The sequence below is a fragment of the Aplysia californica genome, unplaced genomic scaffold (assembly GCF_000002075.1).
Source record: "Aplysia californica isolate F4 #8 unplaced genomic scaffold, AplCal3.0 scaffold00043, whole genome shotgun sequence".
Lineage (NCBI taxonomy): Eukaryota > Metazoa > Mollusca > Gastropoda > Aplysiida > Aplysiidae > Aplysia > Aplysia californica.
This window is the reverse complement of record NW_004797313.1, coordinates 70,034-97,637: the sequence shown is the minus strand read 5'-3', so window position 1 is coordinate 97,637 and position 27,604 is coordinate 70,034. Positions and strand designations below refer to the sequence as shown.

The 27,604-nt window shown below is 39.0% G+C and overlaps 2 protein-coding genes across 2 annotated transcripts in view; one reads left to right on the top strand and one right to left on the bottom strand.

The window, feature by feature from the left end:
* Positions 1-67: 67 nt before the first annotated feature.
* Positions 68-19,270, top strand: LOC101861873 (DALR anticodon-binding domain-containing protein 3). Its single transcript, XM_005092233.3, has 14 exons — positions 68-301; positions 3,046-3,171; positions 4,635-4,813; positions 7,314-7,600; positions 8,360-8,442; positions 8,855-8,956; positions 10,797-10,885; positions 11,252-11,310; positions 11,837-11,919; positions 12,361-12,481; positions 12,911-12,969; positions 14,005-14,121; positions 16,645-16,713; positions 18,833-19,270. Exons 1-14 carry the CDS (start codon positions 110-112, stop codon positions 18,950-18,952), a joined length of 1,686 nt encoding a protein of 561 aa, XP_005092290.1. The 5' UTR covers positions 68-109; the 3' UTR covers positions 18,953-19,270.
* Positions 19,271-24,600: 5,330 nt separating this feature from the next.
* LOC101861644 overlaps positions 24,601-27,604 on the bottom strand; it is a gene marked incomplete in the record, with an annotated part of 7,071 nt that continues 4,067 nt past the window's right edge. Inside the window, 2 exon segments of the mRNA XM_005092232.2 lie at positions 24,601-25,873; positions 27,337-27,559. Of these exon segments, the coding sequence (XP_005092289.2) occupies positions 24,814-25,873; positions 27,337-27,559 (1,283 nt within the window).

The window sequence follows — 27,604 nt, the reverse complement described above, 5'->3', positions numbered from 1 at the left end:
GGATCAAATATCATCAAGCTCCAATAGTGATTTAATTTTAATCCGCGCAGTTTTAACATTCTAGTTTTTGCAAATTACTCTCTTTCGTTTCCGACGTAAACAAACAGTCATGGCGGATAACTATGTTGTCGAAAACATGCTTCTAGATTTGAAGCATAAAATTCACGAAATGCTTCAGAAAATTGGGACTGAGTCTTCTTTCCATGGAATAGTTTTGAGAAAAAAGTCCAGAGATCTTAAGAGTGGTGACATAATCCTTCCTCGAGGGTGCATAAAAGCTTCAGAAGAAAAAATATCGCAGGTGAGTCAAGTGAGTGTGACTGGTGCACAACTGACAACACTGACACACTGATTCTGATAGTATCTCTATAATATAGCGATATTTCGGTAACGCACATTTATTTGACTTCCTTTGGCTGGGAATCGAACTCCAAACTAGATCTAATTGGTCTTAAAAAATAGCTTAATCAGTTTGTGGCGTTCCAAACAACAGACAAAATGCAACCAAATATGAGCTGCAAGAAAGAAAGTGGCTATTCTCACCCGCGGCCCGCCCGGAAGTTCTCGCAAGATCAACTCCTCCCCTCTTCTCTCTCTCTCTGTCTCTTTCTGAATACTGTCTATCGGTGTGGATGATCAAATTGACCAAAACAAAGTTTAAAAATGATGTTAAAACACAAAAGTAAATAAATTTGGTTGTCTACAAAGATGCTACGGCTATTTAACTTTTCGAATCGAGCCGAACTACGCGGGTCGCCATTTTGTTTTGCCCGGAAATTCTCGCGCTACTCCTCTCTCTCTTTCTCTCTCTCTCTCTCCACTGCCCACAGACAAAATTGTACGCCTTTAGTAGGCTACAGTTGTAATGGAACATTTGTTCACGGCACAGAATTCTACAATTTTTCTGTTATACCATCACAGTGTAGAATTCTGTGGTTTAGGGTGAACGCAAAATTTGGTGAACGCGCACCGGGTGAGAATAGCCACAAGACTCGCCTGCACTATTCTCACTCCGGGTGAGAATAGAGGTGGCCTGCAAGAAAACTCGCAACCCTCACGTAGTCAAACTCTGTCCTGATGAAACGGCTGACTACAAGGTTTCATTACGACAAAAATGTTGTAATGAAACCTCGCATCCCACGGCATAACTATATAAACGGTAGAAAAGTTATTTTTATGCATGCACTAATCACGTTTCTAAAGTGTTTTTATTAATCTGTATCTACTTTGATTTTATCATTTTATTCAAGAGTTATTAGTTTTTTTGTCTCTCCTGTACAATTTTCTTTTCTGCGGTTACAAGGTTTCTTCACTCGACCAGCGACATGTTACAAATTGGGGACTTTTCGTTTGTTACCCTACCTTGAGAGAGAGAGAGAGAGAGAGGCTCTAAGGCACTACTGAGGGAGGGTGGTGAGAGTGACAGGGAGAGTGTAGTCGAGAGCGCCAAGAGTAGCCTACTGTAGGCCTACTTTTAGTATTCATGGGTCAAAGGTTCAGCCAATCGGAGCCGGGTTTACGCCCTGCGTGTAGTCGCATGTGTTAGGATTAGGGAGCAAAGCGAAACATGCCTGAGGCAATGAAAAACGCTCATCGGAATTAGACGCGGGAATGTTAACAATCGCCATATCTAGATCTAGAATCTAGATCACAAGCGGATAATTAGAGAATGACAACTAAACACCCTTGGACGATATTTATAGTAACAGCCCCCTTGTTTGACGTCATTGAGGGATTCCCACTTTTTTTGTCATTCATGGTGGCAACATGACCGCACGACGACAGACGGAAGACATGACCGCACGACGACAGACGGAAGCCTGCCGACTTGGATTAGATCTATTTTCTTTGCAACTTGCAGCTTTTCGGTTCGGATGTCTGTGACTGTGCAGCACCCTTCTTCAGCCAAGATTAATTCTGATGCTGTACACTATGTAACTGAAAAGAAGAAAAAGACTAAGATTAGGCCTACGTACGAAAGCAAGTTCAAACAAAGTTCAATGACGCAGTGCGAATGATCGACCGGATCGTTTCTTTTAGTTTTTTAAGCACAAGAAATCATGCACTTTTTAAAGATTGGACTTAATAGGATGCTGAGTTGCAAATGGAGTAGATCTAGATCTAATTCGAGACTGCAAGGTTTGCATGGATACTGTGAGGTGCAAAAGCAGTTGCCAGGACTAGGGGGAACCACTAGGAAAGACTCAAAGAGGGAAGCTTGGAAACTGCCAGTGCAAACCGCACGCTACGCGAAATCATCACTTGGCCTGGATCTATAAAATCACAATCAGATGGCGCCGCGGGCATCCCCTTTGCGAGGTCAAACAAGATGGCTGTTACTATAAATATTGGCCAATAGCGTTTAGTTGTCGTTCTCTAATAATGTTTGTGATAGAGAATGTTAGGAGTACGCCATTGGCCGATATTTATAGTAACAGCCGTCTTTTGTTTGACCTATTCTAACATATATTATAGTTTAAACATGATGGCTGTTACTATAAATATTTATGTTACTGATTGTGTATGACTTACAGTGAGCAACTCGCCTGCTGTCTTTCCCCTGTTATTATAGGGTCTTCTTTTCTTAATCTTGCAGTATTCTTTGTTCTCCTTTTTTACTCTTCTTCTTTGCTCCTGTCTGCAATGTACTTTCATGGCTTTAATCATCATACTAAGGCTGCCCCTGTACAGAGCACCAGATCCAGAGTTGCAAGTACCGAAACAAACAGTGTATTGCGTTTCAACATGTGTACCAAAATTAGATAATAATTTCATTAGAAGTCTCATTTTTCTAACAAAGTTTGTGCTGTACAGTAGGACAAATGTTTGTATCATTTTTAGTGTTTCCCAAAATATTCAGTTGCCTAATCATCAGCTGACTCTCTTACATCTAGAATCTATTTCTCTCTCCCCACTCTCCACTCCCCCACTCTCGCTCTCTCCCTCTTTCCTTCCCCTCTCTTGCTATTATTGAACTATAATATTCATGAAATTACACTCACATAAATTTATTATGTATATTCTCTCCTTTGTCTTTATCCTCAGTTCCTCTCTCTTGCTGAGAGCCAGCTTCTCTGTGGTAGCCACATAGCCCGGCTGGCCCAGGATAAGTTCAGTGTTTTGGCAGTCTTCTTAAACAGAGCTTCAGTGTTGCAGACTGTTTTGAATGAGGTAGAGTAGAACTTAGGGACCACTGCACGGCTTGACCCAGCTACCACAAATAGTTTATTGTAAAAACTATGCTTTATTTGTTTTAAATACCCATTACGTTAAGAATAAGATGGACTTCCCCCTTAGCCTTATATTAACACAGCTTGCACCACTTACTCTACCAGTCCTTCCACCAAGCAAAAGTGGTGTCATTTTGAACGAGGGATTTCTCAGCTTGTCACATATTGGCTTTGATTGTTCTAGGGAGACTTGTTGTTTAAGCTCTGTTGCTTTGTTCATTGGGGAGAGTTTAAAAGGCCAGATTTATATATTTTTTTAATGCAACATGCAGGAAATATAGATATATATTGATTAATAAAGCCAATGGAAAAATGTGCATTGGGGTAATGATGTCATTGCAATAGCCTCTCTTAAGGAACATGGCCACAGTCTTCAGTCTAGTATTTGAACTGGGACGAACGTGTGCTAACTCGATACCTAAAGTTGCTCCTTGCGTTATCCATGCATGGTTTTTTTTTATGTGACCACACACACACTATTGATTTAGCTATCCTGAACAAGTTCTAGATATAAGCATAGCTTCATAAACGATAGCAGTTCATTCTTGACAGACAGAGAGGTACATCTACTCGAAATATATTTCAGGTTTTAAAGGCATAGTAATTTTGTATCAAAGTCAAAGGAGATGGATATTTCTCAAAATTTTTGAAATGTTTCATCTTATTCTTTCTTTCGAATTTTAGACTATCCTCCTACAGTCAGTGGCTCAGTTGGTCTGCTGCTGGGCTATGGTGTAGTTGACCGTGGTTTGAATCTTCAATGGGGAATTCATGAACTAGGATTGTTTCAGAAGTATTGAAGGCTCCCCACGTATTTGGCTTCATGCTTATTCAGAGATCCTGCCCCTAGTTGGACCCTTACTTTACCATGTTATACTGCAGTTGCCATTTCTGCGTGTTTACTTTTCAGTGCTTTGTCTGCGCCTTTACTTCATTTTTAATCCTCTTTATATTATAGCATGTAAGATCAAAAGCTTTAGTTTTCCAAAAAGGTCTTCATGCACATGTGAAGTTCAATCATGTGCTTTGAGTCGAGTTTCCTCTGATAGTGCCTTTGTTAAAAGGTGCTTCTCGTATTTGTTTGATGCCGTATAAAATAGAAAAGATAATTTTCCAGAGAAGTACTGGCACAATCAATGTCTTATTTTTTTGTTTCACTCTTTGCAATAAATCTGAAGTAAAAAACTGATTCATCAGTCGAGTTATTTTTTTCTCTTGAATTTCCCATTAATAGATTCATCAGGAATGTAAACTTGGCTAGAATATGATGTGAAAAAAAATTGAACCTGTTGTTTTTGTAATATATTTCATAACTTTTGTGCTTCTAATAATATGCTAATGTTGATCTTTGGTATGATGTAAACCGAGATTGTTTCTTAGATGTTACTGTCTAATCTCACCCAGGTGCAGGAATGTGGATCCCAGTATGGATTAAGAAAGTCAAAAGATTGTCTGGGATGCATCGCTTTAAACATCATCTCCGAGGAAAAAGCAGGTGTCAGCATGTCAGAGACAAGTTCTTTGACTGACATGAGGTGTTCCAGTCTACACAGTCATGTGAGAAATCTATTAGAAGCTCACAGGTTTGTTTTAGTGGGAAAGTTAACAGAATTAGGCTTTGGTCACATGTGTATGGTCAGTAGCTTCGACACACAATGGTGCACCTGGAGTCAGTCCACAGTTTCTTTTTCTTTTTTTTTCATTAAAGACAGCATAAAGAAACGAATGGAGGCAGCTTTCTGCAAATGAAATCTAGTCATATCTACACCAGTTACCATTTTGGATTATATTTTTGGAAGCCAAAATAAACCTTTTGTTTTCAATTTTATTTTCAGTCTTACATTGGAGTTGTTCAGAATTTAAAAATAATGCTTCAGAGTACTGAGTCCTGGTGTCCTTGTTGGGAACCAGAGTCCACGGTCTTAATAACTTAAAATAACATTTAGTGTGAGAGTTGATAAAATATATACCCTTTTTGTGTGGAATGTAACGTTACTCTACCCTGCCCTCTTTAAGAAGTTTGTATTTATTTCCATGAAAATATGTTTCAGTTGAAGGCCAATTTTATAAGTAAGAGAATAATAATGAGGTTTGTGAAAGTTAGGCCAGCACTAGCTATAAAAGTTTTTGGGCAAACAGTGTAATCTTGCTTACACTCTCGCCATTGCTAGTCACCACAATATGATGTCCTGTTCTAACCTTGCGTTAACATGTTATTCTTGAAGACATTCACGGTGATCCCAAAAAAACCTGTTCAACTTTTTTTCTGAATATCTCTCTCACAAAAATTGCTCAAGAATGCTGCAATTTGGAACAGACATAATTCATTCAAAAGGTATTTGTTTGACTTAAAATCCACGAAAAATAAACTTATTTTTAAAATAGAAATTGCATAAAGAAAAAAAGCACCCAAATACGCAAAGTTCACTAATTTAAAAAAAAAAATCTTTGTAAAGGAAGTCATGAAAAGATTGGTTGACCTTTTTCTTTATTTGCTCTTTAACATTTAATTTTCCATCTCTGTAACATTTAAATAATATTTAATTCTTTTACAGAGTTAAAAAACTAACCACTGCACTCTGGAATTCCTAGAAGCAACCCTCTACATGCCCTCCTTTGGACTCGACACATTTTAAATGCGTCGTTCAATATTTTCTTTAGTGCCTTAACACAAGGACCTGCTAAACCACGAGTGTTTAGCCACATAAGCTGTATATATTCAGCATGAAGTGGCTTCTAGAGGCAATAGGGAGTGGGGTGCCCAATAGACAGAATTTTTTGAGTTAACATATCCCGCGGGATGAAAGTGGGCTTTTCACTAAACCAAATGTCATCGAGGAAATTATCCCGCTTTTCAAGACAATCGAGGAATCATGAACACATTGCCATGCTCTGATCCATGTCATCTTGCCCTAGCAAAGATGAAAATGGTACTGTCGTAGGTTAAAATCTACTGTGAGAATGCAGACTGTTACGGTGTAGGAAAGTTCTAGCTGCAGATCGTCTATGGACAAACATCTCATGGGACTCACTACTGAAATCTGCACCCTGGTGACGTTTAAAGGGCTGCGCATGGTGCGTGTTCGACTTGAAGTGGACATTTTAAAGGGAATTTTTAGTTCTCATTCGCTGTAGATCCAAGCTGACTGAACTTCTCTACTCATACACCAAAGGTCTTGAAGGCACCTAAGCATTCTTTCTATGCTGTGCACAGAACTTACGAAATGGCAGGGTTAGTGAGTTTGTGGAGAGGTAATGTTCAATATAAAAGCTCTCTGCTCTTTACTAAACTTAACCATGACCTCAGCAGGCAAACGAAATTTGGGAAAAATAATATCTGCATACTTCTGTTGACTTGTTAGACTGCTGTAGCTTTCAATATGATGCGATTGTTGCAACTTTTAATGGTAGGCCTAATGCGAACTGGTGCAACATGCAACGAAAATGGGGATGAAGTCAAAAGTTGTTTTTTTGACGCGCCATATAGAGCAAAACGATTCAATGGACATCTATTTAAAATGAATGTCAAATTCCTTTTGGCTTCCAAATATTATGTTCAAATCTGAAATGCAAAACTTCAGTATGGAAGAAGATATTTACAAAACAAGTTGTATAGTTTATTTGGATCACTCTGTAACATACCCAATAGCCATCAATTCAAAAGTTATCAACTCGCATTGTTGGTTTTAGAATCTCATGCTCTGTGTTGATTAACCAATCTTTCCTCGCTGGTGCCATCCTTTTTTTTTGTGTGTGTATTTCTTCAATTTTTGCTATGAAGAAGTGCCTATTTTCCAAATAAATCTGGTAATCCAGATTCCTGAAATTGTCATGATTTTGTCCGACTTGTACATGTCATATTGCTCTTTGTACAAAAATGGTTCCAATGCAAGATGTATTAGACAATATGATCTCATTTGAAAACTTTGAGTCCTGTGCCCATGTCCCCACATAGTCTGAAAAGTGTCGATTTTTCTGGTACCCAGTTGGCACCTCTTGTTATGATTTAGAATATCTTTCTAAAGGCCTGTAGTTTGACCACCTGCCTTCTTATGCTATATCTTGCCCTTGTATTATTTCCAGGTATTCTGTGATTTGTTTGAATGACTTGTCCAAGCTCAGCTGTCATCCTGATTCTGCCACACATGCACAGTCAATCAGAGATGCCATCTTGACTAGAGCTCTTAAATACCCGAAAACAGTGGAAACCTCTGAGATATCTGATACCAAGCAAGAAGAAAAGGGGTCCTCAGAATCAGGAGAAAATTCTAGAACAACTGATTGTGTGATTGACCTACAGTGTGTCATTAAGGACCGAGGGTACGCAGTTGGGAAGGACGGGTTTGACAAAAACCTTTGCAAAGCCACAGGTCAGTTGTGATTTCTGGATTGATGTAAATCATTAGTTTCAGAGGATTAAAAAAGTTGAAAAGGATGACTTTCCCCTTTATTTGTTCCTATAATAAATGGAATTTGAGGTCCAGTAACACATATGCAAGCTTGTACGAGCTTGTATAACACATGACGTTGCAGAGGGCTACAGGACAGCATCCTATTTTTGAGCTTAGATTGAATCATCTGAATTATCTCTAATGTATCCAAGAGAGGAAGGGTTTGAAATAAAGATTTGTCTGTCTCTGCCTCAGTGCAATTTTCATTAAGGAAGAAAATTAAGCACTATTGACAGCCATTTCTGTGTCCATTCATTACAGCAGTACAGCAGTATCAGCATTCGTTTAAAAAAGTGTTTTAGTAAAAGATGTACGCCACCTTACTTTATCCTAGTGGGAAATGTTGGGTTGCAAGGATCGACCATACATAGAATAGTTAAGACGCTATTGTCAAAGCTGTCTGCTTTGCTATATTCTACAGGGGTAGAAATTTTCCGTAAATTTACGGAAATCCGTAATTTTGATTTGCTCCGTCATTTTCCGTAAGTGGGACCTGTGTGTACTAATCTACAATTGAAGAAGTGTGTTTTTCCAAATCGGCCTGCGAAAAGTTCAGTAAATTTTGGACTGATCAGTTTCCATCCCTGATTCCAAATTGTGTTGATTTGGGGCGGGGGAGGATGTTATGATTGTTCTCCAATATTCTACAAAAATGACAAAAGTTTCTTTTTATTTCAGTGCTTCTAGATGGTGTGCCCAGTAGTGTCACAGAATCAGCCATAAAACTAGAGGAGTGTGTTCTGCACATGCTGGCAGATCAGGTACAAAGCGTAGTTTGTCTTTGGTGGTCCCGATGACTGGGAGAAAATGAAACAGGAAAATGGGAGAATATTTTGTTTAGACAGACTGTGGTACAAATTTGACATTGGCTAGACCAGTGTATGCAGAATGACATGTTATTTCATTAAAAAAAGCATTGAAAATCATTTCTTTTGATTGTGGGTGAAATTATTTCTGCTCTTTGTTTAAATTCGTATTATTGTTTTTGTTTGTTTGGGTTTTTTTTTAACAAACCATGAGGTGTTGGCACATTTTCTTTGGGGAAGCTACTTTTCTGTCTCTCATTGAGATCCTTTCCCTCAAACTGTCTCCATTCATCCTGTTACAGAGCTATTACTATTTGTGTATTGTCAAGTGTTAAGCTCATGCCTTAAAAAATCTTCTTACGTGCAGGAACTAACTGGTTGCATCAACATAGTGCCTCAGTCTCAGGCATTTCGGCAGCAGCAAGTCCACCTGGTTTGGCAAGCTCTCTCAGACAGGTGTGTACCTCAGGTGAGAGAATACCGTCACGTACATTCAACTTTACTTCTGACATATTTGTTGTTTTTTGTTGAAAATATTATTTTTTAAATAAGAGTTTTACAGCTCTTGCAACACAATTAGGTCATATAAGTGCTGAAGATTAGAGGTGTTACAAACACAAAAAGAAGGACAAATGAGGATGATTGATATTTGATAGGAAAGAAGGAACAAACCACACCAGAGCACCGGCCAACCAGCCTCAGAAAATGTTATTGCTTCTGTTGTCGTATATGCTCAGCTGTGAGAAAGCCAGTGTGATGATTGCTGCTTTGTACCAATATTATTGCTTCTGCAAATATTTTCTAAGATTAAAAGAATATCTGGTGTTACCATTATCCTTTTCTGATCGTGGTTTCAGTAAAAATGTGGCATAATCATACTCCCTTGCGGTAGCCTATGGATCGTTTGCATGTATGGCTGTTAAACTCACTCAATCCCTTGACCGAGATATTTTGGTCAGTTCGTGAGCTGTGTTCAATCCCACAACTGAGATAACTCGGCCCTATAGTTTTGTTTCGTATACATAGGCCTCAATTTTCCACTATTTAGCGGATTTCCACTACTGCCATTTCCTCCACTAAATTGTTGAGGAACAGTCATCGGCAAAGAAAGTTGCTGGGAGGGGCACCTCCCACCTCCAAGTAAATGCGCCACCACTTTCTGTATTTAATCAAAATTATAAATACTTGGTAAGTGACTCTCTCTTTTACTTGAAAGTATCTTCCAAACCCTCAAATTGGTATGAAATAACCTTTCTTTGATATATTGATGGTTTTTATTTCTGCATTCTAGGGTTGAACAATATAATAATATTGGGTGTCTCGTAAAAATAATCTTCTGTAGCGATCACGCAGAAATTTCCTCCTTTTGTAAAATCGCGAGTTGAGACCCATGGTACACTAGTTATTTCATTTAAAAAAACGAGCTTAAGTTTTATGTAAGGTCAATTTGTTATTTCCCCATCCAATTCTGCTTAGAGGGATGCTGAAATTTTGTTTCTGCTATCATTGCAGACGGAGAAATCGAGGTTTTTGTAAAGGCACTTTCAGCAAGTTTGTTGACACTGGTCAGCTGAGCATGTCTTGCAATCGATTCTCTCTGCTTTTCTCACACACATATTTTTTTCATTCATGAAAGTATTTGATAGTCTTTATTACACATGTCGTACAATATATAGACACTCACAAGCATATTTGGAATATAAATATAGGCTTGCTCTTGCTCATTCTGCTATGAAAAAAAAAAGCCATAAAAAGTGCCAAATGTGTACAACACACCAAAGCAAAACTACTGAAGCTACATACTTCAGATTTGATATGTCTAAAGTTCCATCTTAGTTGGTACTTTGTGCCAAATTTCAAAGCTTTTTAATATTTATATTTACTAGTGGGCCCTTTCATAAGTGACAGAATGACCGGTTTCTGGGTACATTTTGGGGTAAAACTCCTTGGGTTGAGTGAGTTAATGCATATGTGAAAGCACACATGTCCTTAAGAATTGTTGTTTTCACCTTTATTAGTGTTCACTACTTTACAATAATATCTATGGGGCAAAGGTTAAGCCCTCTGCCTTGCAATACTTACACATAAAAAACATGAAAGTTATCTTTTCTTTTGAAGAAGATATTTAAATTGAGTATCCTAGTTTTCTGATGAAATGCATCCCACTCAGCCAAGGTTTTCCGTGGTTGGCAGTGCCAAGCAATTGGCCTTCTAAATGATCTATAATGTGTTGATTGGGCATAAAATGTTTTCAACAAATGCCCTCTTTCCTTGTTTTTAATTTGCCTTTGGTCTTTTTGTCACACCAGAGTCACCTTACTGTTGGCCCAGTCATACAGAAATCTGATAGTGCTGTGCAGAGCGACCCGTGTGAAAATACTGCTAAACTCTTCCAAAAGTTAGTAACATATTTGAGGATACATGTTTATTCTTCTTTACTGGATGTGTGTTTGGTTCATTAATGGAGGGTTGTTGTTTTTTTATTTCACATTTTTACATTTTTTATTCATGATTATTAAAAAGCATCCATGCATGAGAAGAAAATTTCTTATTTTTGTCTTTTAAATGGCAATTTTATTTTTGTAGGCATATAAGCTGGTTTTTGGTTTATTTGCTCTGAAATTAGATGAAGGTTGTTAAAGATTCCTGAAGTAAAGTGTAGCTCACAGACCGTTAATAAATGAGAATGTCTTTCTTTCATATTCTTTCGTGTGATAAGAGTGCATCAGTACCAACATTTCAAGTATAAACGTATGTCGTTCAGGTTGAGGCTTGAGCAGATGACAGAGGCAGCAGAGATGAGGTACGGAGAAGCCGTGGAGGGTGAGTATGATTCTTTGATGGTGTGAATTCAAGACATATGTGTGTATGCCTAAAGAAAGGTACCAAAAGTCGCCTCAGACCATTTGAGCCTCTGAGTCCACTAATGAAAGATCAATCTTCCCTCTGTAAAAGAACCTAAATCATGTCTCGTTGTGGTTGGGCGGTACACTCCCACATAAGCAACATATCTTGCTCTTTTTGTTATTAATCCAGCAGTTGCTAGTCTTGTTTCCATCAGCCCAGTGCCATGTGGTAGTAGTTGTGATTTTAAAGTTTTTGTTCTCTCCTGATGGCAGCCATGGAAGTAAATAAATAAAGTGATCAAGACATTCTTTCACCCTTCTGTAGTTCATTAGTGCATTCAAGTGTCAGGTCAAAATTTGAATATTGTTTGTACAGGTTTGTAATGTTCAAACTGTCTGTTGCTAATATTTTATATAACTCTTTAGTTTATTCTGTTTTAGTATAGATCAAAAGAAGGTGTAAAAATATATTAGCTGCAAAGGTCTGTTCTCAATCTTTTCAGATGAAGCAAGAAAGAACCAGATCACCCAGCTAACTCAAGCCAGTATCACATTCGATATTCTGCAGAATGCGTCCCATGTCCAAGTGAGGTTTCCAACGGTCTCGTGGTTTCTACCACATCTGTGACCCCAAATAATCTAAATGAGTTTTCTGCCATACCCAGATATCTCCTTTTTGAGTTTGTGTTTGTCTTTTTAGGCATGGTAGTAGAAGTAGCCCACCTCCTGAATACTCAGTTTGTGTCAAAAGAGAAGTAAAAGATTTATGAGTGTTAGATCATCAGCCAGGTATCTAGGGACTGGGCATTGAACAAAAAAGAGGCTGCACCTAAGAGAGTTTCTGTCTTTTGAGGTGGCTCTGCGATGCTATCTGTGATATTTGAAAAGTTCATTTTGTTCTGTTTCTGCAGAAGTAATTGTTCCAGAGTAATTTTTTTTTAAAAAGGAAAAAAATTTAATCTGCTATTTGTCTTTTCTCTCTCATTCAGTTGTCCATTCTGTATTCTTCAATTTTGTTTTATTGCAGCTCCATCTGAGTGCTTGTAGTCCTGGAGAAGGACTAGAGAGCCGGACTGGAGCTTTCATTATGTACAACACAGCCCGTTTGGCCACACTGTTTGAACACTTTTCTCAGGGAGTTAAAAAAGGTGTGGGTTAAATTTCACATGTTTTTGAATTGATTTTAGTGTGTTGGTTCTAGAGAGAAGATTTGTTTACAGAAATTTTTGTTATTGTGCTAGAGGCTAGAATAAATGAACGATCATATTTATTATAATCGTCATCATGGACACCTCCTTGATCATCCTTACCATAATTATCATCTCCTTTTATCGTCATTATCATTTCTACAAGATGGTTACAACTGTTAACAAGTTAAACATTTACTTAGAACCCACAGTACATCGTGGTGGTGGTTAAAATTATACATTATATACTTTTTTCTTTATTCTATGGCTTACTGTGTATGCATTTACCAAATTCTTTCTCATAATATATGGTCACTTCATCCAGAACTTCCCATGGTTTCCCTGAATGTATTCATTTTGTAACGTGGATTTTAACCCTTTGCCATGCAGGTATATACCCTCCACTGCCGTCGCTGAAAGAAACTGACTTTACTTTGCTGAGAGAAGAGGTTGGTTTGTTTTTTTATATCCCTTGTTGTCTGAATTTTACATTTTACTTTTCTCTTTTCTGCTGCTTTAGTTGAATGTGTAAAGGTATACAATTGTTGACTTTCTCTAGATGGGGCCCACATCAAGGGATGTGGAAATAATTGCCCTCCCAGATGTACTTGTGTTATGATATGGTGAAATTATGTGTTTGTCAATTTTTCGCCATATGGAGTTATTGTTAAAAAAGTAATTCTGTTCATTTGCCTTGCTTTACATTAACAAAAACAAACGTATCTGTCTTGAATAGAAGTGGAGATGTTCACGACTTAAGGAGGTGGGGTGGCCTGGTTTCAGAGGTAAAATAAGTGAGAAAATGGTTGCCAAAGCTTGGTGACTGTAGTGTCCTTGGAAACTGCAACATTTTTCAGTAAAATCTAATGGGAATGTGTTTTTAAATGGACATTAAAGGTGTTGAGCTCCAAATTTTAATAAGATGATAAATATTGCCTAACAGGTGGAAAAATGTTGATTTCGTAGATTTCATTATTTTGACAAGCACCTGATTTCACCACTATGCCACACAATTAATTATATATTGAAGGGTAGCGATATGAAGTTTTCTTATCTAACAATGTGTGAGTAATTATGTTTCCTTCATAAAATGTAACCAATGCCCCCGACTTCTTTTTTTTTTCTCGTATACAAAATACTATTTCCATGAAGTTTTTCACCTTTCCTTTTATTATGATACTACCTCTTTAAAGCGCATAGAGCCTGCTGTTGAGTGGGGATATACGCTATATAAATGCTATTTATTATTTATTATTGTTATTAAAACGATGTCAGTGTTATAGTTTTATACCGGCAACGGCTATGTTGTTTTCTCAAATAAGATATGTTGACTCAGCGCCATGGTATGCTGCTGTTCGGAATCTTAAAACCTGTTTTGTATTCATTGTTGTAGATCATGTCATTGTGAAATTTATCTCTTTATTGAAGTTTTCTTTTCTTTTTTTTTCTTCTTCTAATTCCATCATGGTCTTTCTATCTCTCAGGAGGAGTGGGAATTGCTGTTTCTCTTCATCTCAAGGTTCCCGGAAACGGTACATCAGTCTGTGGAATGCGTGATTCCCTCTGATGGAAAAATTGCTGCAAAAGTGCACACTCACAAGGTATGGAATCAGAACTGTACCCATGTATGGTCTAAGTGTTTGAGTAAAGATGTGTGCGTTTCAAGGCAACACAAAATGAGTAGTGTTGCAGCCGGAGTGCACTTTCTCTCACCACTGCAGGTGATGCTGTGTATAAGCCTAAAGCAGATGTGTTGGATAAATAGAGAATACATGGAGCCTGACATGTACTGATGTAAGTCTCAAAGAGACAGACACTGGATTCACCAAAAGGAGAAAGAATCTCCCTTTTCCATAGATTGTTTTGATAGATCATAAAGTTTTGGGCTGGCAGAACTCTCTACTGATCAAACTCTTAACCCTTTTGTTGGCAGTGAGTATGCGTTCCTACTGTCGGCACTGATTTTCAGCTGAGCTCATTTACCCAAAATCGCAGCCTAATGTTTCGGTGATAACGGATGCGCAGTCTAGATCTAGCGCACTCATGGCATATTTCGTAAACCTAGTCTTTGATTGTGTCACTTTGCTCACTTTTCTTTTTCTAGGTACCGCAAACTGGCCTTGCGCCCCCATGGCGCACTGGCGCTCTGTCACGGAGACCAAAACCCATATTTTTACCCTCCTTAAACACCGTGTGATCATGCATACACACAGACACTTGATATATCAGAAGAAAGAGGAGCTTTTCCTCTTTTTAGTGGTATTATTTATTTGAATCAATGATTCTTTTGAAAGGAAAATCTTGTGGTATAAAAGACAACACTATCGAGGTTTTCACTGCAGCGCGTTTCGTGTATTGATTTTTAGAGTGACCTCGATTGAACTGGAACAGGGAGCGTATGATATTAATTACTGCAATCTGATTCGCCGATATTTCAAAATGAGAAAACGCTCTTTCCGGTGATATATTTCTAAAGACTGTCCTTAAAGAATTAATAGAAGAGATTTGCGTGTAAAAGCTTTCGATGCTGTCTTTTTTATGGAACCAGTGATCGAACTGACTGTGGAGATATATCGGCAGAAAGCCCATTCATTCCTCTTCAAGAATAACACGTCTATTATACGCAAATAGATACCGGACGCTCCCCATCAGCTCGCAAGCAGTGCACCATCGCCCCAGTTTCGTATAAATTCTTTCTCCTTCCCGTCAGCGCGGCCCGGCGCGCAGCCAAGGGGCCGGTGGTCGCGAGTGGTGATTTTAACCTCCCCTTGTATTTCTTGCCTTTTTATTCAAAAAGCCATGTTTACGCCAATAAATTTCCATCTTCTGGTTATATGATACACCTGAAAAAAATTGGGCTTGTTCTTTATGTGCATGGGCGTTGTTTTTACAAGTTTTGTAAATATCCATTCAAATTTAAGAATGTTATGACATCTCAAAGTGCAGACATTTCGCAATTAAAAAAATATAGCATTTTCCTGCAACTTCAGATGTTCATAACTTTGTTAAAAATGAAGCTATATGTATAAATTTGGTATCAAAACGCTCAGAATAATAAATTCTATAAGGTGGTACAGTAAACCATGAAATCAGAGAACCTTGAAATTTTAGTCTGTGGTACCTACTTATTCACCATTCCCCCCCCCCCCCCCCCCCCCCATCTTACTCTTAATTTCGAATGACCTGCATATATCTAAGTCAAAAAGTGAATTTATTTGCCTCTTTAAAATCATTTGGATGTTTACATTTTATTAGAGCAATCAGCCACCCGCAAGCCTAGATCTGTGTTTATCGATCACTTGCAAGCCTAGCAGTAAAGAAATACTAGCAAATTTGGTACGGATATACGCATATTTTATTTCCGAATACGAATCAACACAGCGCTTGCGGCTATAACTCAATTGAGAAAAATTAAAGCCAGGTTTTTAGTGTGATGTACATGTAACGTCATATAGGCAACCAGGAGCGGCAAATTTTGCGAACTTCCAAGACGTACATGGTACGGCACAGCGCTAAAAATTACGCATTTTCCTGACGTACCAGATATGTCATACGGCAATGAAGGGGTTAATCCCAACAGTATAGCTTGCACTACAGGTGGTCATAAATATAATGCATATTATGCATCAAACATCCACATGGAACCTTAAGAAACCAATCATTGGGTTTCCTGTTCCACATGTACCACTTATGCGTGTCAAGCAATCTTTTCTGACGTTTTCGATGCTCAGGTTCAGAAAAGATTGCTTGCTACCTCATGTGATCTTGCTCTCATTTTTTAACCTGCTTGATAATGGTCAGTAGAAGCCATGATGCTGAATACTTTCAGGTATAGTATGAATCACAGACAGTGTAGCTCATTCACTCTCTGTGTTAGTCTAAAATCAATTTTAATATTTGTCATGAGCCATATTGTCCCTGAATTATAATCATTGGATAAGGGCGTTGGACCTATACCATTTGACCATGAAAAAAAAATTGACCATTTCATGAATTTGAAGGTGTTCACCATATTGTTATAAAGGCTATTTTAAGGATGTGGTCCCATTAGCACTCATATGTAAAATACTTTTCTGTCCTACATATCTGTCTATATGAATATTTTTTCGTCCTTCTCCTTGCAGATTTCTAACTTCTTGGTTGGTTTTTCAAAACGTTTAAGCTCCTACTACAGCAGATATCACATCCTTGGAGTGAGTATGATTCTTTGTCTTTCCTCTTAAAACATGTGATTTTTATAAAGTTTAATCTAAAAGCAATAATTTTCTTCCACCTGGCATATTTGGAGTTTACCAGCAATGAGTTCAAATAAAATGTATTATAAAGACCAGAGCTATCTTATTTTGTAATGTTGACGGGGAATTCTATTTTCAAGTATAAATGTAAACAATTTTATGTTTTAGTACTTGGACAATGGAAGTTGGGGGGGGGGGGGAGGGTTATGGTGGTTGGATGTTTAGGCAGCTCAGTTTCACCAAAAATGTCAAACGATGTTCATGTAATATCTTTTCAGGGATGCCACTTTTCTGGGTTTTTTAGGTATTTCCAGTATTTTGATCCTGATCGGCTATTTCATTATTGAGATCAAGATAGAATCTATAGTTGGAAAAGAAAAAAACAGCAACCCACATTGTCATTTCTTTCTATGTACACCCATTGCTTATGTTTGTTTGTCATTTCTCTCTATGTACACCCTTTGGGTTTCAAATTGATATTCATATATGTTAGCATGACCGTGGCGCGTGGATTTTCAGCTATTTAAAAATAAGTTGAATGGCATCCCTGTCTTTTAGAGGAATAGTCAATAGAATACTGAGAGCTGACCACGTCATCGTATAGTTTCCTTATATTTGAGTTTGTCGCTGTAGACACTTCGCTACCCTAGAATTACAAAGTTTAATCAGCTCAGTAGCCTACCTAGTTTTGAGAAATTTGACGTTAAAAACTGAGTTTAATACATGCCAAGCTTTTTCGAAAGCAATTCTTTGAATATCTTCATAATGACTCCGAATAATCTTACGATTTTGATAGAGCAGATAGAACATTTGGTTTCTGACCACATAGTCTTAGTACAGTCCATGCCAGCTTTAAGCATGGTCATCGGGAGAAAGCTTAAGCGTGCTTAAAGCCGAACCGTGCTTGAGTGTGAAGCAGACATAATCCAGAGATTTTCTTGTAGAAAATTTCTCGTGCTATTTCCCTTTGTTTGTAAGTAGGCCTATAGCGGTCCCGCAAAATTGTGCGCTGTTATTTAGACACCCGCCATGGTAGTTTTTGTTCGCTTGTTTGTTTTTATGTTGTCGTCGAATAGGAAATGAAAACTTAATTTAGACGGCCAGTCACGATACAGCACACTAGGCTTACACACTGCCTATGCGTACCACTGCCCGCTGTGCCACTCATACCACCGCCTTCATCCCATCTCGCGCGTGATACACAATCAGGATTAATGGATAGCGAGGGTCAACAGTGAAATCGCAGTCAGCCTCCCTTTCTCGTCTCCCCGACTCTCTTTGTATTTTTTTCGGTAGTGTGTAGCTTTGCCCTAGGCCAAGGCTAGATCCTATGTCCACGCGCGCGGCTGTGTGCATCTGCCTTCCTCTCCGCCCGTGTGAGTGTGTGCGTCCATCATTTGCGTTCTTTGTGTTTTTCTTGACACACTCCACTGCTGCGGTGTAGACTGTGTTCAAACTTCGATGCGTCATCATGAAAGTATTGACTGTCTTGTAAATGAAGCGTGCTTGAAGCCAAAGTTACCGTGCTTAAAGGCTTGTAATTTATATAGCAAAAATTCGGTAAGAGCCGTTTAGCGTGCTTGAGTCCGAAACGTGCTTTAAGCCGGCGTGCTTAAAGCCGGCACGGACTGTAACTCTAAATGGCCAAAAATGTCAGAAAGAACTTTGTAATTGTAAGGTAGCAACTTGTAAAAACTTTCTCTTAATCCACAAAGAGAATCGTGTCCCTGTGGTGCTCAATGCTTTTTTTTTTTTTCCCCAGCTGTCTGAGGGTAAAGATAGTGTCTGTGCTCCCTTTTTTATTTCTGAAACTCATGTCCTTAAGCAAAATGCAGTAAACTGTTCAAGACAAGAGTGTTGCACCCTGACTACTGGTAACGGTGCAGTATTGATGAAATTTAAAAAATTTTCTCTATGATTGTTCTCATATATATAAAACGTTTGTAACACTTTTTCCCAAAAGATCCATAATGGTGTCTTCTCTTGCCTTTTTCTGTCTCCTGTTTTCTTATTGTCTGGATAAAGAGCTGGTGTTGTATATTTATTTCTTATAATTTCTCTTTAATTTTCTGCACAGGGTGGAGAACTTCACCTACTGCCTCTTATGTTTGCCCGACTTCATCTCATGCGAGCAGCTCACCAAGTCTTGCTAAATGCTCTCCGCCTCATTGGCTTGGAGGCTTTGGACCATTTATAGCTCAGTGTTTTTGTGCTGTCGAACCACATATTCTTTCAACTGCGCAAGTCATGAGGAGCAGGCAATAGTGACAAAAGTGTATGGTGAGAGGGTGGACATAATTCATGCTATAAGGGCAATTAAGAAAGAAAGGTACTTGTAGATTTCTTTAGATCACGCTTTGCCTTCAATGACTGAAAAGCGTCTCAATGCACTGTAGTGTCTTATTTAAACTCATTCATGCTTAGCTGCGTTTTCTCTGGGGGGTGGTTTGATCTCATCAGTGGTTTATGACCACAATATTAATGTGTCCCTGCCGGTCAATATCAGTCATATGAAGGAAATTTCAAAACTGAGTTAACTTTGTTTTAAAAAACTGTCACCTTTTCCCTATAATTTAAAACAAGAATGAAGTAAATATGACCATATTTGACGAAAATACAGAACTTTTAATTGTGCGAGGTGAGGAAACATGAAAAGGAGAAAATGGCCTCCGAAGTTGAGCAACATGTTTCCATAGCAAAGTGTGTTACAGTTGAGATAGAGACTTGAAATTTAGCGGTTATCTTGGTTATGCCACTACAAGGTAACATACAAAAGTAGAAAACTATTCATTCTCAGAGAAAAAAACTTATGGACAAAACAAAATTTTCACGAGAACAGACTTCACGTCAAATGCAACAAAATATTAGCATTATACTAGGTACCAGAAACTAAATTTTCAAAGTAACTGTTAGTCAAATTCATCTTTTTCATATATGAAAGACTTGTGTCTCCTGAGAAATTTGGTACTGTACTTTTACCTCTCGGTCAATGTGTAAGAGAATGGCATCTGTTTCAGTTTAACATAATATCAAATATTGCTGAAGTCGTTAACTGGCTGCAACCCCATGTTTGACAGATGATAAAAGAGTACCAAGTGCACCAAACATCTCTACATTAACAGAGTACAATCATTATAACAAAATAGTGAAATCAAATTTCTTTCCAGATTGAGATCATTGCCAATCAGTATTTCATTGCCTCAAACACGATGATATGTTGTTATTTCAATTAAAACACCGAGCATTGTCTCGGCCAGTGTCGCACAAGCCCTTGCAGTGGGCGAGTCGACCCAATACTGTAGTGTACTGAGTGCTCCCTGTGGTTTCACGGAAGGATTCATGCAAAATAATTCCAAGCTGATGACTTTATTCTAATAGAAACAGAACTATTCTTTCTATTAGTACCTTTTTTAGCCGGTATTTTACACATTTCGTGTTAAAAATGATCCTTGAAAACTTGGATCCTTTTTTTTTTCAGGGTTTTCTCTGTGAACACCAAAGGCCAAAAATAATAACTATGGGAAATCGCACTCAAAGCTTTATAGTTCTCCTCCAATGAAAAGACAGTATTTTATCATCAATATTTCTGCAAAGCATTCGAATGCATGGGTGGCAATTTTGAACCGGCTGACCTCGCATTCCGACAGCGAGGGGCTTCCTTTCCACAGCGATTCTCCAGCTCCAAATACTGGGATATACAGACAACTTACACTATTGTAATGAAGAAAATCTTAACTTTTTTAAAGTGTTCAGCATTTGGTGTTTTATAGCAAAACAGCAAAGAAAAAGAGATCTGAATTACCCCTTTTCACCGAAACCACGCGCTCGGAAGGCTGCGAGTCGGCTTACGTGCCGTTTTAATGCTATCTAATTATACATTTGCAATAGCACCATAAACACAAGAGAGCACACCCACACGCACACACACAAACACAAACTCACATACACAAACACACGTATACACACACATACAAACACACGAACACACATACGTACATGCGCATAGACCGCCTCGGTGGCCTCTTAGTAAGGAGTCCACTTTGAGAGATTTAGAGGAAGGTTTATTATTCTTTTAAAAGCACTAAAAAACAATATAATAAAAACAAATTTTTAAAGTCAATCCAAGTGTAAAACTGAAAGGTCAACAGGCGATAACAGCTAGCAGAGCACTCCCACACAGTCAGCTGTTTACGTAAACAAACTTGAAGTGAGCTAGAAGTTACCGTTTTTACTCCGTTTTACCAATCAGAGTTGTTTACATTTCAGACCATTCATGCTCGAAAAGGGGTCAAAATCTAAAAGTAGTTGTGAATGAAGAACGTTGAAGCCTTGAAGCAAAGGTGGCCATGAGGTATTGGTTCTAAAAAATAACCTCTCAGCTACACACTAGCAAGGTCCTAATTCCTTTATCTCTTCACCCAAGCTCACAACAAAAGACACACGCCTCCAAAATAGATCAAAATAAAATATTTATAGTCGATTTTAATTGTTTATTTTTATCTTAAATGAAGTAGAAGACATCAAACTTTCAATCGATCCAAAAAAAAAAAATTTCATGGAAAGTCACTTTTTTGCCTTTCGAGCCTCTTAGCAGATAATAGCACACTGCGTCTTACGACTGATATTGACCGGGGTAGACAGAAATGTGATTATGAATCAGTGCCATTCATTAATTTATACCTTTCCTCTTGTATTTTTCTTCTTCTTGCTGGAAAAGTGAAATGTTAATGTTTGACACAGACTTGTTATTTTAATTATCCAAATTCCATTGTGTTGTTACAAACATTTTTTGTCAATTTTTATAAAATAGGATTTGGCATAAAATTTTATTTTCTGCAGCGTAGTCGACTGGAATCAGAAATCTGTATAAAACAGGAAAGGAAAACTGCAGAGTGTGGTTGTATTGGCGGATGGGAGTGTCAAAGAGACTGTTTGTTTATGGGGTCGCAGAAGTGTACCTGTATGTGTGCAATGTGTTTTGAATGTCAAAAATGGTGTGTTGTTATATTCAGAAAGTGACTTCTGATGTTTTTCCCATACTTTTTGTAAAGTACCCAGTGATTTCACTCATGGTGTTCTGTTTTTCAAAACCGGCACCAGCCTTTTAGCAACTCTGTCGGTTATGAAGGTCAAGAGGTTGAGTGCTGTTCACTTGAAACGTTAATTAATGTTGATTTGTGATAGGTTTTACATCATCTAGTACTGTTGTGTATCTTTGAATGTTTATATGAAGGCTTGTTGGTTTAGAGGAAAGGTGCTGTCCTGTCATAAGGAATCAATCAATTTGACTCTTGGTTCACACGGGCATGGTTGATGAAGTTGTTTTTTTTACACCTGGGACCTCAGAGTAGGTGAGTGAAAGCACTGTCTTTTCAGACAGATAAGGACAACATATTTGGAGGTTCCATGTGCATTTTTTGTGCATGTGAAAGACACCTTGGCAGTTGAAAGTCGAGGAAGAACTGGCTTTCCCAAATGAATTTTATCTTGGTCAGTCTCAAAAAGTGGAGATAATATGAAGAGTTTTAATAATTAGAATTTCATGATGGCACATGGCTGAAAAGAGGGTAACTTTACTTTTTACTTTTTCATCCTCTGTTGCCGTTAAGCGTGGCGGGGAGATGCAGTTTTCTATGGTAGGCCAGCTCCGCAGCTCTTTCAGTTGTGATGTTATAAGGGTAACACAATGCTATAATCAGGAACCTGGCGGCAATCCAGTAGAAATCACTTACTTCCAGTTTTCTTAGCAAATTTTTGTGTAGAAGTACGAACTAAAAAAAAAAAAATGGAAATTGTAGCACAATTCTTTAAACATGCATGACTTTGGTAACCATGGCAGAATTGGCTTGAATTCCTGTTTTGTTAAAAATAGTCTTTTGTTTCAAAGTAAAGTGTTCATGCAGTACTATTGTCCTACGCAGTGGGTCAAAGACCAATGATTCATACAGTGAGATTAAAAGCAAGACAAATTTCCTTTTATGCTGTTGTTTTCTTATATCTTTTGTATTTATAGCTCTTTTGTTTCTGTGTTTTTGTTGATATAAGAATAAGATATATGTTTTATGGGGATGGGGGGGGGGAGGTTGGAGGGATTTTTATGGTAATGAGAGGTGGATGGATATTTTCAGATTTGAGTTAAGGAAAAGCACTATGATGCAAAAAAGTTTTTTCGGGGTGGAAAAAGGTTGGACAGAAACAACAGAGAAGTGAAGGTTTTGAATGTACCAGTGCATTAGAAGAGGTCTCCCCGTCCAATCGCTCAGGAGATGGATAGAAAGATTTGGGATTGGGTGGGGGGTTGCGTTGGTTTTGCTAGGGTTGAATCGTAAGTTGCTTTTCCAAGTTCTGGTTCTTTTCAGTCAGTGAGGCATTTCATTTCGATAACTCTGACTTTGTCTCAGAAAAGGAAATCAATAGGCCTTGACTGTTGCTTTGGAAAGAACATACAATCGTACTTGAGAACTCAGCACATTTTGTAGATAAAATTTGTTGTCAAGTTGTAGTTTATGACATTAGTGAAATAAAAATCACATTATGGCATGTTATAAATGAAGCTCATTCTTACCTCTTGGTACCATATGTGCCACTGCTGTATCTCGCCTTTTGATTTTTGTTTATTCTATTTGACCATCATTTTACCAACATGTTTCCTGCTTGTTATAGCCATCATATGTGGTGAAACAGCCTCTTCACTTAGATCACAAATAATGTGAATTTGATTCCTGGATGAGTAATATATATGTTAGCAGGTGTTTCTGTCCTTCTGCTGGTCTTTAACCATATGAAAGGGAGGAAGGAAGAAACCCTTCTCTTGAATAATTTTGTTGTCGTTGTCTTTGTCATGGCCAATGTTTTTGTTACATGTACCAACACAGTTAAGAAAGAAAATTTACTACCAATCCCAAGGACTCGTAAGAGAAAACAAAACATTGAACTGCTAGACTTTATTTCTTTTTCCTGATGGGGGGGTAGGCCTGTTACCTACCCTAAGCAAAATCTTTGCACTCATCTTTGATATCCTCGTGACGGAAGCTTGACCATCCCATGGAAAGTGATTCACGTAACATGGAGATGATGACCTATTGAAAAAAATTCTAAGCAGTGATGGAGCCATTACTTACTATTTTTTTGTTTGTTTGTTGAATGCAACCTTCCTCAAACAAAACGAAATGAAGAATGGCTTTATCATTGCTTAGATTTTCTTTTAGAAGGCTATCATCTCAGTGTTACGTGTGTCATATATATATTTTTTTTATACTGTAGTAGAGGGTTTTACGGTGCTCGCAACTGCATATGGTCATATGAGCGCCAAGGGGTGGGTGTCAACAGAGAAGTCTTTACAGGGAATCAGACTTAGACTGCTCACCTCTCTAGCTTCAACGGCACAAGGTCTGCTTCGACTATCAAGGCACCCCGGAAATAGCAGGTCACAAGAGAGTGACAAACATACAAAAGAAGTAGAGGAAAATGACAATATTTAGGATCAGGAAAGAAAAAGCAGCAGTTCCCTGTTGTAGATCAGGCACAGTTATGAGCGTGACATGAGTCAGCCCATTTACAATTCTACTATGCTTGAACGAGAAAGGTCCTTCCTTTGGGAATGGCCTAAAGACACTGCATTCAGTGGCACTGCCCCTGGGGGTTACATGTGTCATTTTTCTTGGAATGGTCTTATAAGTGAATAGCATCAAATTATCTTTGTCCCCAGAAATAGGTGACACAGCTCAGTCTGTGCTTTCATGCTCAGACAATGTTTCCAAACTCGGTAAAAATGTCGTCACTCGGAAGTGAAACCCATGTCTTCAACGTGCGATGAGTCTACATGTACTAACTGCACCACATATGTTGGTAGAACATTTTTATTTCAATTAACTATTATTACTTGTAATTGAATAAGATCAAATCACTTATTTTTAAAGTTCAGTTGTCTTATTCTAAGGACCCTCCACTTTATCTGCATACAGTGGCGCCCTTTGAGCGAGTGGTGTGAGGTTCCTCTTTATTCGGGCAAAGAGTCGTGATCTCATCGGTGGTTCCTGGCGTTTTGCTCTGGTCTTCTTATTCTTCATCTTTTTCTTCTTGTTGTTCCTCATCCGACTCTGAAGTTGTCGAACAATCACATGGTAGTCGTGACGTCATTTTTCTCTTACAATCATCATAATAACTCGGTTTGAGCGGCGGCTGTCGTGAGAGGGGACAGTTACCTCCCCTTGGACCACAAGTCACCACGTGACCTGCAGGAAGTGGCGGGCCCTGGTGGTTCTCGGGGAAACACTTGTACATCCGGCTGTTCCCGTCAGCAGACACGCTGTCCGGGTGACACAGATAGGAGCCGGGGGATAGAGGAGGGCCAGCCGCCAGTCTGTACTGGGGTGTTGGTGAAGGTATGGAGGATGTTTGGTGAGCGTGATGAGGAGGAGGCGGAGGGGGGTGAGGATTTTGACAAAAAGGATGATGCTGAAGAGGAGGAGGAAGGTAAAGATACCAATGAGGAGGAGGAGGGTGAGGAAGAAGAGGAGGGGGAGGGTGATGATATTGATGTGGAGGAGGAGGGTGAGAATACTGATGAGGAAGAGGAAGTGATGGCTCTGGTGCGGATTGTGGGATAGGTGCCCCGGCCTGTGGCTGGAGGAAACCGGGAAGGACAGAGCAAAACCCACCACAGGGTGTACATCGGGGCCCCGTTGTTTCTCTGCAGATTTGAAAAAGTCGCTGTTCATACAGCGTCTGGCCGTAAGCTGTCTCCGGTAGAAAGGGGGTTGAAGGGGCGTGGTACTTGGGCGTCGCTGTCTGCTGCTGCTGTTGTTGTGGTGTCGTCGGGAGTCCCGTGAGTAGTTGTTGTGGTGTCGTCGGGAGTCCCGTGAGTAGTTGTTGTGGTGTTCCCACGTGCAAACGTTTGTGTCCGTGGGGTAGGTTCTCCACCCAGAACTCCGGCGGGGAAGGCTGTCGAGCAGTTTCCGGTAAAGGGTCTTTATTCGAGTCCGTCTCTTGTCCTTGACCTCTCCGCACGCGCAAGTACCGGAAGGTGGCGCGGCGTAGCTTGGAGCAGGCGACCACCAGCAGGTGAGAGATGAAGGTCAAGGTTAGCCAGGCCAGAGCCACCAGGAAGGCCTTCAGGCTGAGGGGAGAGGTTTGACACGGCTGAGTCGGCTAGCCATTCGCTATATGTACAACATTTTATAGCGTTAGGTCGCTTTGAAACTGACTCTCTACCTTGTAAGTAATGAACAAGACCCGAAAGGACACAAGGAAACATGTTGGGCCTGAAAGTGAAAGCGGCATCGGGGGTGTAGTTAAGACAGTAATTGTATATTATTAGATGAGCAAGTACCCTAGAACTACAAGGTCAAAGTTCTTTCAGCTCAGTACTCACTTTTGATAAATTTATCTTTAAAAAATTGAGTTTCAAAACTTGCCAAGCTTTTTCGAATGCAATTCTTTGAAAATCTTGATAACGACTTTGAATAACCATACGATTTTGATAGAGCAGATAGGACATTTAATTTGGTTTCTGACCTCATGGTCTTAGAAAGTCAAAATAGTCAAAAATGACAGATAGAACTGTATAATTCTAAGGTAGCAATGTATGTATTTTCACAGAGGTTGGGCAAACAGCTCGTCGAAACACTTTTGAAAAAAACCCCCAAAAAACCCCAAACTCCTTTATAACATGACAAGTGGTATAGCAGTAGAAATATGGGATTGCAAGGTGGCTGAAAAAGTGTTCTCTACGTTATCTTTTAATTTCGATGTATGTATGCGTTGTGTTGTCAATCATGAACATTCTAATTTTTGAGAGAGGCTCATTCATCATTCATAATAACTACCAGTATAAATGTACGCTTCCTTTATCATTTCCTTTTCTTTAAAAAGTTTTTGTTGTCGTTGTCGTCGTCGTCGTAGTCGTCGCCATTCTTGCTGGTTGTGATGTGTTTCTTGACTCTACCGAGCCCGTCTCTTGTCGTCCGCTTTAATAATATCGTTGTTGTCACTGTCCTTGTCCTCGCTGATATTGTTGTTACAAATGAAGCGTGATCCTGAAGCATACAGACGAGGCAGAAAGAATTACCGTAAACAAGCATTACAAGCTTTAGTTAGAACTGATACATCAACAAAATTATGCACATGTTGTTATCATATGTGACGCATCGTGGTGAAATCAGGCGCTTGTCAAAATAATCAAATCAAAGAAACTGGCATTTTTCTATCCCTTGAGCAATTTATTTGTCGGTTTTTTGGGGGCTTAACACCTTTTATGTCCTTTTAAAAACATACTCTGTGTGAATGTTACTGTCAATAGTTCATCAAAGCCATAATAGATGTGTATTTGAAGTTTCCAAGGACATTCAAGCTTTTGAAATCACAAAACTATTTCTCGTTTATTATACCTCTGACTCCAGGTGACCCCCACTTTTTTCAGTTGCAAATATCTCGTTTTCTATTAAAGATATAGATCTAGGTGGGTCTTTTCCCCCACAAAAGCAAGGTAGATGAAAAAGGCTTAAGATGTTACAAATAACTCAAAATGGCCAAAAATTGACGAGTGCCTGATTCCACCGTGTCATGACACATATTATCAACCTGTTGCCACCCCAGTCCATTCCCCGATAGACGTAGTTATTGCCCTGTGGATCCGAACCCCCGATCGCCTGGTACACAGCCGTGAAGCAGACGTGAAGGAGAGTGAGAAGCACCGGCTGGAGGCAATGCTCCACGCGTGACGGAATTGACGTGGTGGCCACGTGAATAACAGTGTATCCACTCAGCGCCATGCACAGGTAGAACACAGATGAATGGACAATTGCTTTGGGAGAGGGGGATGGGGGTGGAGGTGAGGGAGGGCAGAGGT

Coding starts and splice junctions, on each gene's coding strand:
- LOC101861873 (XM_005092233.3), top strand. CDS start 110: ATGGCGGATAACTATGTTGTCGAAAACATGCTTCTAGATTTGAAGCAT. Junction 302..3,045: donor CAGAAGAAAAAATATCGCAG/GTGAGTCAAGTG, acceptor CTTTATCCTCAG/TTCCTCTCTCTTGCTGAGAG. Junction 11,920..12,360: donor AGAATGCGTCCCATGTCCAA/GTGAGGTTTCCA, acceptor GTTTTATTGCAG/CTCCATCTGAGTGCTTGTAG.